Below are 13,131 nucleotides of genomic sequence, written 5' to 3' on the forward strand. Positions count from 1 at the left end.
GAATTAGGTTTATATCACGTTGTCATTCAGTCTGCATGGCACACCACAAACCATAGGCTGTAAACCAGATCTAGAGCTGCACTGTACATTTCAAATAGTGTTATGAAAGCTGAATGATTTTTTTTTTTGCACACTGAAGAAGGCCGAGCCATAATGTCTGTGTTGTTATAAGCTGCTATCGCTTATTTTCCAACCTTTATACAACAAAATATATAAATCTCTGATAAAATGTGCAGACTACTCAGGGCAGTTACCATCAGGGCTGTAGCCTATGGTAATAAGATTAACTGCAAATTAAATTATAATAGTAACAATTTAATTAGGCCATTAATTACTGTTTTAATACTTTCTGATATGTTTTAATTTTGTTTTCAGGTGGTGCATTCTTTTAAATAAAACGGATTACTCAGAGGTGACGTGTTACATACATGGGGGCCCACAGCCCACAGTAAGTTAATCCATCCAGGCGCTGTATAATACTGGTGAATATATTACTGGTTACAATAAATGACCCTGCCTTCTTTTCCAAGCTTCTGAGACAAACCTTGCTAACATCTGAATATCCATTCCATCATTAGTGCACCAGAATATTTGTAGCTTATGTCTAATACAGAAGAAAACTAAACTGACTTATCCCAAATCACACGGCTCACAGTATAAATTACAGTCCACAGACTATGTATTTACATGTATAATGGTTGCAGAGATACTGATTTCAACATATTTTAGAAATTTGAGAAAATCCCCCACAAACAAACTTTAAAAATCCAATTAAAAATCATCACTGTAAAAGAAGAGCTTTGAAAATTTTAGATTATACTCATGTTTATGTCTTGTAAATGTTTAAATGGCTTGACTCCTCCTCCACTAAGTGGCTTTGTTTGCTTTTGTTTTATTGTATGTGGTCTCTTTAAGATAAAACTTTGAATTATAGTCACTTACAATTATATAAAGTCAATTTTCATCCAAAGTGCTGGTGAAAATTGACTTTGTTGAATAAATACGTGTAGCGGACGATGTTTTATTTTGAAGGTACAACCAGACTTGCGTCTTGGTAACATCACACACTCCACGAACCCTGTTGAGCGCCTATGAATCCTGAGTAGAAAACAATTACACATTGCAACACAATCCCCTCTAGTGTGGGCAGTCATCTGCAACATGTCTCTGCAACCGAAATTCGAAAGCTTGATTTGAAGTCGTTTGAACAGTTGATGTCCACTTCTAAAGTTGATCTTCTCCTGCAGCTGAACCCAGAGCAGAGCTCTTATTTCTGCAGCGATACAGAAGATTGGTGTTTTATTTTTTTTATTTTGCGTCTGCTATGACTTGAACAGAAGGATGAGGCTTAGAACAGCACGGGAGAGAGAGAGAGACAGGCCTCAGAGCCTCATGTTATTTTTAGTGGCAGTACTTAAGTGATCATATCTGCACAGAGACGCTATAAATCCACCCGCTTCTCTCTGTGTATAACCTCACACAGGAGGCTGCTCCTGATGTGCACTATAAGAAACTCATATTACACTTGGGAAACGCAAAATGCAGGGTAAATAACTGATCTCTCGGAAGTGATCATATGTTTTTCCTCTCATCTTAGTGTTGTACACATTTTATTGTCTTGTGAAATATTCTGCGAGAGCAAAAATCTGAAACCGGAGTATTTCAAAAATAACCTTTCACAGTATCCATTCACCCTGGCTCCTGCTGTCCATAACAGAATTAAAAAGAAAAAGGGGAAAATAAAATGATGTGTGATTTCATAACATCTAATCCCATGTCCCCTAAATCTGCTGTAGTTTATAATTCTGCTGCCATCTGCTGTCCATTACTGTGGCTCTTCCAGTGTTCAAAAAAAGCAATAAAAGATAGACATGCCAGACCACCGAGGAAATAGTTTCAGCACTTTATTTGCAGTTTTATGAGAATGTGTTTACAGTTTACAGCCATATAACCCCTTAGGAAATTAAAGTCTAAAGAAAGAACATTAGCAAACATTATAAAATAAGTCTGACATCGAGTACCTAGCTACTCTCTATGGTTATTGTTTGGGGAATAGGCTACAGTATGTTGGGTTGGTCACAGCACTACCACTTCTGGGCAGCACAGCAATGCAAAAAACTGGGCAGAGCGCACCAAGCAGTTCTTTTCAGTCTTATGGTTTGTTCGTGATGGGTACAAACGAAGGAATGGCTTCACTTAGAGCGTCGACCTTTAGATAATTATGGACTGGTAAAAAAGAGGTTTAACAGTCTGTGTCTCCAAGTGCTGCCATTAAGAATAAAAGTGATGCTGAGTTAACATTTAAATAATCCACTCTGCCCTATGAAAATGAAGTCCCTCTGCAGCGTTGCCTCCTAATGGCCTATCTAGAGCAAAGTATCTGAAAACCTGAGTATTTCAAAAAAGATAATTTCATAGAAAAATAACATCTCACAGTATCCATTCAGCTTGGCTTCTGGTTTTCCATAACAGAATTAAAAATAAAACAAAGAGGAAAATAAAATGGTGTGTGATTTTGCACTGCAGATTCAACACTGAGCTCAAATTCTGCAGAGACTTATTATTTTTTGTGGAATTACAGCAGGGGCCCTTTTTTGGCATGACTAAAATTACTAAATGGCCTGCCCACCTCTTTTATCAGAGACCTCAGAGCAAGGGTTTTCACAGTAAGAAAAATCTGTGGTTATGATAAAGTAGTTTATGTTACCAAGGCAACTGTACGTGGCACAATGAGCACAGCACGCTCTAGACTCCAGACAGTGGTTTTGTACTAACCTCACATACACGATATTAACAGTACTTGAAATATGCACACCGGATGCATATTTTTGGCATCTTTTGCTGACGTCTGACGTAGGGTACCACCAAGTATCCTAATCCACACTCAAGCAGAACATTACAAAACATTCATTTATGAATAGGACAGGTACAATATTGTTGTTAGACTGTGTTTACATTTTGAGCTGTATATACCAATTTTCACATTATTTTTCATCACACAATAACTGATCATATGAACAGGTAGCTGTTGAGTATAATGTATAGATATACTGCATATATTTATTTAGCCTATATAGACTTATCATTATGTATTACACTTCAGTAATACAAATCAGGGCTTGGCTCCAGTTAGCTTAGTATTTACAATAGGTTCATTTATTTCTCTACAAATATTTACAGAGTATAGATTTCACACCTGCTGTCAAAAGGGATTTGCATTATCGCAATCAAATATTCAGTTATACATAACAACATTACAAGTCGTTGCAAGTGTCCACATAAGACAAAGACGATAAGGAACAAACATGTTACACTGTTTCCGCTGTGGTGCAGTGGACATGATGGCTGATAGTCTTGGATAGTTGCATTGATTATTATTGCTTAGTATCTTCATGAGGTATAAGTGAATGTCTATGCAGTCTTTTTACAGTGGGGGGGGGACACGACACTGGTGAAGTAGCCAAAGAGAAGCAGTAAAGTGAGTGAGAGAAATACCTTGTTGTCCTGGAAACGTCTATCAAATGTTAATGAGGGGAGTCCAATATGAAGAGAGTATCTCAGAAACAAAGACAAGTCATTGCTGTTTGACCAGCAAAAAAGAAATGATGGTGAGTTAAAATGTGACATTGATATTTAACACCAGCCAGAAGTCAACAGTAAAAAGGCACAAAGAATATGACTTCATACTACTGGAGATATCAAAGTGGCTTAGAGGAAATGTTGGTAGTGTGGGTAGCTGCAGAAATCGAGTCAAGGTCTAACAGTGTAGCAGGATCTGATACAGTATCATTCAGCTGCTGCATGCTCTATCCTGTCAAAAGTCACGAGACAGCGCTTCTCCCTCCCCTGGCCCTGTCCGCCTGCTCCCCTCTAGAACCTGAGCCGCCCCCTGCTGGCTGGGTTTGAGCCAAGGGCCTGGCAGTGCTGCCGCCCTGTGCTCGCCCTCTTCAATGGCAGGCAGAGAAAGGCTTGAGACAGTGTCAGCGGACACGCTGCTGTCAGACTGGCTGCCTTCAGGCTCTGACTCACTGTCCACCAGCTGCTCTATGGACAGTGCTGGGGAGAGGAAGGAGAAGTTCCTTATCTGTGACACTAGATCTATCACACTTGGTAAAGGCCTCTCGATGTACCTGCTCTGTGCGCCATCGCCTCTCTCATCATCATTCAGCCCTGTCTCTATAATTTCACCTCGGTCACTATCCCATGACCTGTCCGGCTCCTGCTCACTGTCCGGCTCCATCTCTTTCCTCAGTTCCCTGTACTCTGCTGCTATGTCCCAGTTTACAACAGACGTCACCTCCAACTTCTGGTTGGGTCTGGGAAGCTTTCGATTTGGACTTGGAATGGGTAGGATAATACTCTCTTCTCTCTCTACATTCACTCCTTGCTGCACCTCCTCAGCCCTTTCTTCCACCCTCTTCTCATCAGCAGGTCCTACAGACTCCTCCTCACCCTCTGTGGTCTTCACCCTCTCCTCGCTCCTGCTTTTTCTCCCTCTCCTTCTACTCCTCCCCCTCTCCCTATTTCTTCCACTCTCTGTTCCCTGCTCCAAGTCACTATCATCATAATTCCTGAGGTCATCTCTAGGTAAACTCTGAAACCCTCTTTTTCTCCTTCCCCTGGCTTCCTGAGATCTTGCTCCCTGCTCAGAGATGGGGGACTGTAAACCCGGGCTCCTCTCTCCTCCTGAGGCTCGTCGTCGTCGTCTTCTCCTTCTTGGCTCTTTTCCTTTCATGTGACTTGAAGACCTGCTTCTACTTTTCTGCTTGGAGCTGCGCCCCCTCCACCCAGTGGAGTCTACTGCAACCAAACCCTGCTCCTTGGGGTGCTGCAGCAGGGAGGGGGAGGCAATTCTGTGCTTACGGCCTGGATGCACATTACATGGGGAGGGAGAACAGAGAGGAAGAGAGTGCAAAATGAATAGGCCGGTAAGAGAGAGAAAGAGCTAAATCTCTGGCAGAAAGCATTACGTAACCTGTTATTAAAGAGCTCTGAAATTCAGGGACTACTTCTGTAAGAGGTGCATTAGGTCAGCTTGTGTAACAACAGTTACTTTTCTGCTTTAGTGCAACCTTTGCATAACCCTTCATTAGAGATACGACACATATCTGATTATCAGTATGCAATTTTCTATGCTAAATTATTCTGCTAACAAATTGTGGAGCTTGTAAATTCTGTTCAGAGGTAGGCTCGAGGGAAGCTAAACTGGGCAAGAAGGATAATACACATTTCTACATTAAGGTCCAACACACAGGCTTCCTTCACTACAGGTGCAGACAGCAGTGATGACTGAGTAGAGCAATGTAGAGAGACAGAAAATGGGAGAACTAACAGGAACCATTACCAACCGCGTATTCTCTGTCCGTCCAATGACATAGAAGCAGGGCTCGCCTAGCTTGGAGTTGGTCATACATAGGGACAAACTGGAGAGCTCCACTGAGAGAGAGACAAGAGAGGAATAGAAGAGAAAGGAAGCAGTGGAGCAGAAAGGAGAGAAATGTTTGGGAGAAAGTGTCAAAGAGGGGAAAATGGGAGGGAAATGAGACAGACCCAGTGGAGAGGGAAAATGTAGGGTGGGTATGTTAAAAGGAAAAACGATCAAATTAACCAGAAATGTGGATGGGTTAAAAAGGAAAGTACCCCAACAGAAAGAGTAAAAAGGTAGAAAATAGTTTAGTTAGAATCAATGCCACAGAAATAGAAGAGAGGAGACCACAGACCAAAGACAAATGCATGTCAAACACACAGTTTCCCTGTTTTTTTTCTTGATGCATCAAAAGCATTTGATTGGGTAATTATCATTTTAGTATCTGGGCCACATTATTAGGAATAATCTTAGTGACAATGATGATGTGTTGCATCAGTTGGGAACTGCACTGATGCTGTGAAGTTTTAGTTGTTTAAATCTTATTGTACTTCTTCTTATACTGCTCAGTTATATGTTTGGTTTTATGTGCAGATTGTCCGATTCTGAGAATGTCTTAATTATGCATTTGGTGGAGCTTAGCCTGAGTGACATGAGGTGCTCCTCCTCCATCTGGCAGCACTGGAGATGTACTTTGGGTGTTTTGTATATTTTTTTACCTTCTTTTTAACTGATTTGTATTGTGTTTTTATTTGTTTTTATGGACTTTTAGTGCTTAATAAAGCATTCATGTCTTAAATGGAAATTAAATGTAATCACGCCTCACAGCGAGAAGGTTCTGGGTTCGGGCCCCACCCGGGACCTTTCTGTGTGGAGTTTGCATGTTCTTCCCGTGCTTGCGTGGGTTCTCTCCGGGTACTCCGGCTTCCTCCCACAGTCCAAAGACATGAAGCTTAGGTTGATTGGTGTCTCTAAATTGCCCATAGGAGTGTGTGTGTGTGTGCGTGTGTGTGGTTGTTCGTCTCTGTGTTAGCCCTGCAATGGATTGGCGACCTGTCCAGGGTGTACCCCGCCATCGCCCGATTGCCGGTTTAATGAGAAGACTAACGCACTTCAGCATGAAGCTGTCAAAGGCGTAGATTCCTTGTTTTTTTATGTTTTATGTCTTAAATCTGACACATTTTAACACATATAATACACAGACCCCGCACCTGTGTCTTACCATAGTCAGGCACGTAGCCGTTTCCTCTCTTGAGGACCAGGTGGATGCGATGGCCTCCCCTGCGGATCTGTTCAACAGCCTGGCTGTGGGTCATCCCGGCTGTACTGTCCCCATTGATCTCCACCAGCTGATCGCTCACCTGCAGCAACAACACTTTGTAAGCAGTTGTAAACAGTAGAACATTCAGTACAATGATGCTGTAACAGTTACTCAGATGTGTCTTTTTTTAACAGCAGATTTTTGAACTTGTCATAATAGGAAAAGCATGTACAAAGTATCAGTAATGCACAAAGCCAGAACCCTGAACGCATCACAGCTAAATGTCATTCAACCATCATTCATTTTGTTATTTACATCTGTCCTTTTCCGTATTGTAACAATTAAGTCAAGTCAAAATTATACTGAAGTCACCAAATGACAGGTAGACCTTCACTGGTGAAATAGGAACCGAGACTTTAGCTAAATGCTAACGTGGCAAATTGCACATAATGACAGTGCTCACATATTGATATTCAGCATATACAGTAAGTTCACAATCTTAGTTCAGTGTGTTAGCATGCTAACATTTGCTAGTTCATTTATCAAAAAGTACCCTTGATCAAAGTGTAATACATTTTGCAGGTACTGGGTCATAAACGAAAGCTGGACACATTCAAACAGCCTCTTTACGTTCACTTCTTACCATGCTCCTCCACGAACCCTAAAGTTTCTACCAACGTTACAGCAGTTATTTCACAGGAGACTCCTGTCTAACCTTTTCTCACTGGTTTGGGTTGTTTACTTAAGTTAACAGGCCAGTACCAATAAAATTTTGTCAAACCTCTTTCACAAAGTCCTGATGAAGCACATTATCTGAGTAAACTCACACTTTACACTTAAGAATACATACCATTTTTTCAAAACTTTAACTTGTGTTTTCAGTTTCAGTAAAAAAAAAACAACAAACTAATCACAACACATTTTTAGAAACATCATAGCGCTACATGTTTTTTGTATTTAGAAGCACATGTTACATTACAAGTTACCTGTTATTAATAAATCTTGATAGAAACAAATGTGTGCTGGAAATACTGATGTGAATGAATCAAATAAAGGCTTAAGGAAGTGTACAAATACACAGAGCAGTAACACTGAGACAGAGAAGATGCATGGGCCACTCAAATGCAGAGAATAACAGATATAAGTTAAAGTAAAAGAGTATGAAGAGTAATAGATGTATATGGGCAAACTGTGAAATACACACCTGCATTTTGTGACTGTGTGAGGCTGGCCCCCCCTCCATCAGTCCCAGGACGTAGAGGCCCATGTTGTACTCACTGCCCCCTCGGAGGCTGAAACCGAAGCCTGAGGGGCCACGGTCCAGGTCTACACTGTAATACCTGGAGTCACGCTGGGAGACAACGGCAGAGAGGGTGAGAACAAAGGCTGATAAATCACCTGAGAAAATCATTTCCTGGCAGTGGATAGGATGAGCCGACGATTGTGCCCTTACCTTTGGACGTGACTTCAGAGCTTTTCTGCTTCTTTGACCAGGGTCATGTTCAGTTGTTTCTGAAAGGCTTGAAGAGTCTGGACGAGAGAGAGAGTTTGAGTTCAGACTATGAATTAAGGAAGGCTGTTTATTATTATTTATTTGGTCTAAGCTTACAGGTGCTGGGACGAGGGACAACGGTGAGGCGTATAGTATTCCCCACTCGGCGCAGTATCTGTGCAAGCTCCCGATGAGGCAGAGACACCACTGAGCGTCCCTCTACTGCCTCTAATCGATCTCCGGGCCGGATCTGCCCACTCTTGGCTGCTGGGCTGCCTCGACGGACAGTCACAAACCGATGAGGGAGAAGAGAAGCAGCTGCAGAGAGGAAAAAAGACATCAAACTGTTGCTTACTACTACCTTAAATGGCTTGTTCCCCAATTTAGTTGTTGAGCAGCTCGTATCAAACACGAGTGAAGTTGCAGCTGGAACACAAAACTACATCAAGCCTCAAAACTGTCCTTTTAATTGAAGGCAGTTTGTAATAAGAGGGGTCAAATGTACATCAGTTTAAAAGCAGGAAGATTTATATCACTGATGTGCGTACCACATTTCCTAAAACAAGCTCTAATTAAGCTTTGGATTGTTTTTGGCAGAATTTCCTTTACAAATTACTTTCCACAGAAACCTTTCTTTCTACCTCCTGCACTGTCTCCTTGAAACACTCTCCTCTTCTCCTTCATCTTTCCATCTGTCGACACATCTCTCCATCGGGAGCTGTTCTTTGCTGCCCAGTGATTTGTCTTTCTCTCCCAGAACAAACTGTAATGGAGCACAAGCTCTGGGCCTAATCTGGGTGAGCCAAGCTGAAACGGCAATCGGGTCAAACCAAAGCCAAGGCAGCTTTGCAAATAGTCTTCTTATCATGCATAACGCAGTGGTCTAACATCAACAGTGGTCCCACACACACACACACACACACACACACACACACACACAGCTACGCAGAGGGATTAGGACAGATGTACTCAGGCACACATGCACAAACACGCGCTAAAACCACAAACAGATGCATCCAAATGGACTACTTTATATTGTAGTGTCTTTTCCTCTGGCTCGCTGTGTTCTCCTGTCCAGAGTAATCCCGCTGCGGTATGCCCAGCAGCCAGCCAGCCTCTGACGCGCTGTACTGATCACTGCTCAGTCCCCACCACTGTAACATCCCCCTCTGCAGCCCAGATGCATCGGCCCATGCAGACACTCCCACAGCAGCCTGCAGATGCATACTACATGTCGGAGACCAGAGGCAGGAGCACTGCTACTATCTGACTGTAACACACAGACCATTAGCACATCGCCACATCACGTCATCTGCTGCTTTAAGCCTGGCTGTGTCCGACAACATGTTCTGTTTTCTTTCATCTGTCGTTGTCTCTGCAATCACCAGCACGTGTAACTGCAACCATAATACACTTTTATCACAGTTTGATCAGCTGACATCAACAGCAGCAAAGTCAGCACATCCGAGTGAGCAAACGTCAGAGTGCAGCACAGACCTGAAAACATCCATCACCATCACAGACAAAGCTAAATGTGGCATGTGGAGCAGTCTCCTCCCCATAAACGTAAAATTAAAATTGCAGTAAATATTTACGTTTAGACTCCTTCACAGTTTTCAGCGCCGACTGTAGTCTCTCCAGCATGGCTCACTGATCAGTGTACACGGACCAACAAAAAAAATTCTACTCTATTCTGTGCTGAGATCCACATGTACCGGTCAACTGGGGCTAAAACACAGACTTGTCCCCTCTGTTGCACCTCTGTGTAGCATTTCTCTTAGGCAGCCAGAGAGTGATGGGGGAGAGCAGGAGGCAGGAGGGAGGGAGTGATAGAGAGAGAGTGAGAGTTTTTAATCTTCTAAAAAAACAGACTGGACAATTTTTACTGCAGAGTAAAAGGGAGTGTGAGAGAGGGAAAGACAGTGGGCGGAAGCTTGTGAGGAAGAGAGAGAAGAGCAGTGGAAAGGAAGACTGATGAGAGGAAGAGAAAGAAAGAGATTGGAAGAGGACATGATAGAGGACAAGGGAGACATGGAGAGACTTCTTTCTGTGAGTCAAAAGGAGTGAAATGAAGGGGAGAATGAGGACACGGTGGAGGTGGAGCTTCGAGGAGGGAGGGAATGTCTCCGTACCACACAGACAAATACAACTTGAATCTCTCCATGAAAACATAAACATGTGTTCGCTCGGGCCATAAAGCAAATTAAAATGCATCAAACTGGAACAGAGCAAGTACAAGGCATGGGAGAGAGAGAGAGGGCAATGCATCATGGGAATACTGTGGTTAACCCACTATTCATTAAACAATACAGTAAAAAGCTAATATGAACAGGATGTATTTGCTTCCTGGACAGAACATAAACAAACCATCAGTGTTCTTTGTCAGAACAGAGAGAGACACTACTGATATGATAACACGATACTTTACACAAAAGGTCACAAGTTAAATTAAAAAGGACACTGACACATATAAAGTGCTTATAGAAACAAGGTATATGCTTTCTTGCAGAGAGTTGAGAAGGTCAACATCACTCTCATGTCTGTGTGGTATATATGAAGCTACTGCCAGCAGCCTGTTAGCTAAGCGTAACAGGGGGAAACAGCTCTGTGCCACAAAATCTGCCTTCCAGCACCTCTAAATCTTACTAATTAATACATACATTTTCTTTGTTGAATCAACACGAAAACCTAGGTGTTAAAATGACCTGCTGTAGTTTATGAAGGGTTATGTGCCAGACTATTTTTTGCCAGAAGTAGTGACTTCCTGGAGTGTTGATGTCACCATGAAGTCATAAGGCACCTGAAACTTCAAGATGTTATTGCACCCAGCCAAGAAATAGTCCAGCACATAACCCTACAGAAACTACTAAGTGTATTTTCAACAAATGAGATATGTAAAGTACTAATTAGTTAGCTTTAGAGGTGCTGGTACAGGAACAGCTGCAGGCAATTCACACGCAGATAAACAGAAAGAAAGTCTTATAAGGGAACAAATGCACAAACATGCTTGTGTTTTTTATGTCTAAAGCAAAACATGAGACATTTTAAGACCCTATAAAATTAGAGAATGGTCATCCAGAGACTCAGGTCTCTTACCTAGCTTCCAGTGTGTTAGAAAATAGAGGTTAAAGTACTGCTGGTTGTTTTTAAATCCTTCTGTGGTTGGAGAAGCAACATTTAGTTACTTGCACCACAAAAGTAAATGCTGCTATTGTTTGTTAATGCTTTTCCAGGTGACTTAATTAAGTCATCAGTCAACAATGACATTGAAAAGAGGTTGAAATGATGAGCTCCAGATATACAGCTTTGTGTAAAGGACTTTTTCATTTTTGTGGTAAGATGTTTCATGAAAAGAAATGCTGTTAGACCCAAACATCTCATGGGTAACACATTTTCATTTATCTTTGCATAAATGCACTCGATGTTGAACTAGTCATTAAAAACAGTAGATGCCAAAACTGATTTCCTTCAGCAATGCTAATAAAACCAACCTGGAAAAAAACTCCTTTTACCAGAAAAGAGTGCATCATGACTCATCTGGTGGCACGTGGCCATGTGACCACTTTTTAATCTCTCATTACTTAATGGTGCATCTGTCCACAAGGGCATCCAAATGAAACCTGCTTTTGTGGGCAGGTAACCAAATGGTTCTCCTGGAACAGAAACATTTAACTGATGCTGCGTAATCTACGATGTGTCACTCGTTGGCTCTCACCTTTGCCATTCTCCACATCCTGAGAAGCAATAACAAACCCAAAGCCCTCTGCTGGCTTTCTCCTCAACTCCACTTCAAATCCCTGGAGCGGCCGCGTTCGTTCATGACCCTGCCTCTGAGGAACTGAATCAGGCACTGTGACACTGCCCGCCTCATCCTCCAGGCCCGTGCTGATCCAGTCTTTGGGCTCCATTGTCAGGGTCACTGGAATCGACTCCAAGAAACTAGTGCTCTGGATCAATGAACAACACGTCAGGGCTGGGGAGGGAGGGCTACTGACTGAAATACGGGTCATAGGCAGTGGTTCGGGGAGCACAGAGGAGTTGTCTGAGCCTACAGGTGGAGGAGGGGGGTGGAGCAGAGGTGAGGGGAGTCTCTTAACGGAGCCAGGAGAGGTGGTTGGATGATAGATACCTGTTAATGAGAGATAAAATAACTGTGAGGTGATTTAGCCACAGTGACAAAAATGTGTCAGTTACTAAAAATCACTCTTTACAATGAATGTGAATAATTGACCTCCTCTGTAAACCAGTAAGACGACTTCTCCCTGTTTGGTGTGTTCCTGGAGAACTTTTTGTACCTGTGAACACAGAAGTATATTTTTGGTTAATTATAACTGCATGGTTATATTGGACGTCACCTCTCAAACTGATTTAAAGCAACGTACTGGTAATTTGCATGTTCTAGGCCAGTGTTTACCTATTTTGTTGTGGGATGATTATAAGGGGATGCAAAATGAGTTCCAGTGGGGGGAAAAAATGAGAAAAGCAAAATCCCTTTACACAAAATCATGCTTATTTTGTTTTTCTCTAATTATGCCACTAAAATTTAAAAGGTATTTGACACAGAGGCGTCAATTTGTGAAGTGGGGTGAATACCAATCGAGTGAGCTGGATATTGTATGTGGAGTGCCTCAGGGTTCTGTTTTGGGACCTAAATTATTTATATTATACATTAATGATATATGCAAGGTTTCTGATTTAGTGAAAGTGGTTTTGTTTGCTGATGACACTACCATATGGGCATCGGGTGAAAACCTACAGCAACTTTTTGGACGGGTTTCACAGGACCTTGAGCAGATAAAGAAATGGTGTGATAGTAATATACTATCTCTGAATTTGGATAAAACTAAATTAGGGAATCATAGACTAGATAATGAACTTCAATTGAAAATTGGGGGAGCTAATATAGAACGAGTATATGAAATTAAATTTCTAGGTGTCATAGTTGATGACAAATTCTCCTGGAAATCTCATATCAGATATGTTCAGCACAAAATAGCAAAAAATATATCAATA

At 42.0% G+C, this 13,131-nt stretch overlaps 1 protein-coding gene across 5 annotated transcripts in view; it reads right to left on the reverse strand.

Moving 5' to 3' along the window:
• Positions 1-1,902: 1,902 nt before the first annotated feature.
• Positions 1,903-13,131, reverse strand: part of magixb (MAGI family member, X-linked b) — a 39,023-nt gene continuing 27,794 nt past the window's right edge. For 2 of the 5 annotated variants that reach the window (XM_020611802.1, XM_020611801.1), the window contains exons 11-17: positions 12,350-12,413; positions 11,834-12,247; positions 8,236-8,436; positions 8,080-8,156; positions 7,831-7,977; positions 6,588-6,726; positions 1,903-4,866 (exon numbers count right to left, since the gene is read on the reverse strand). In XM_020611802.1, coding sequence (XP_020467458.1) covers positions 3,815-4,866; positions 6,588-6,726; positions 7,831-7,977; positions 8,080-8,156; positions 8,236-8,436; positions 11,834-12,247; positions 12,350-12,413 — 2,094 coding nt within the window. In that variant the 3' untranslated portion in view covers positions 1,903-3,814. Of the gene's footprint in view, positions 5,437-6,587; positions 6,727-7,830; positions 7,978-8,079; positions 8,157-8,235; positions 8,437-11,833; positions 12,248-12,349; positions 12,414-13,131 lie in introns of all 5 variants that reach the window. The other 3 variants (XM_020611804.1, XM_020611805.1, XM_020611803.1) reach the window with 3 other exon arrangements.

Source organism: Monopterus albus, unplaced genomic scaffold (assembly GCF_001952655.1).
Source record: "Monopterus albus unplaced genomic scaffold, M_albus_1.0 scaffold118.1, whole genome shotgun sequence".
In the NCBI taxonomy this organism is placed as follows: Eukaryota; Metazoa; Chordata; class Actinopteri; order Synbranchiformes; family Synbranchidae; genus Monopterus; species Monopterus albus.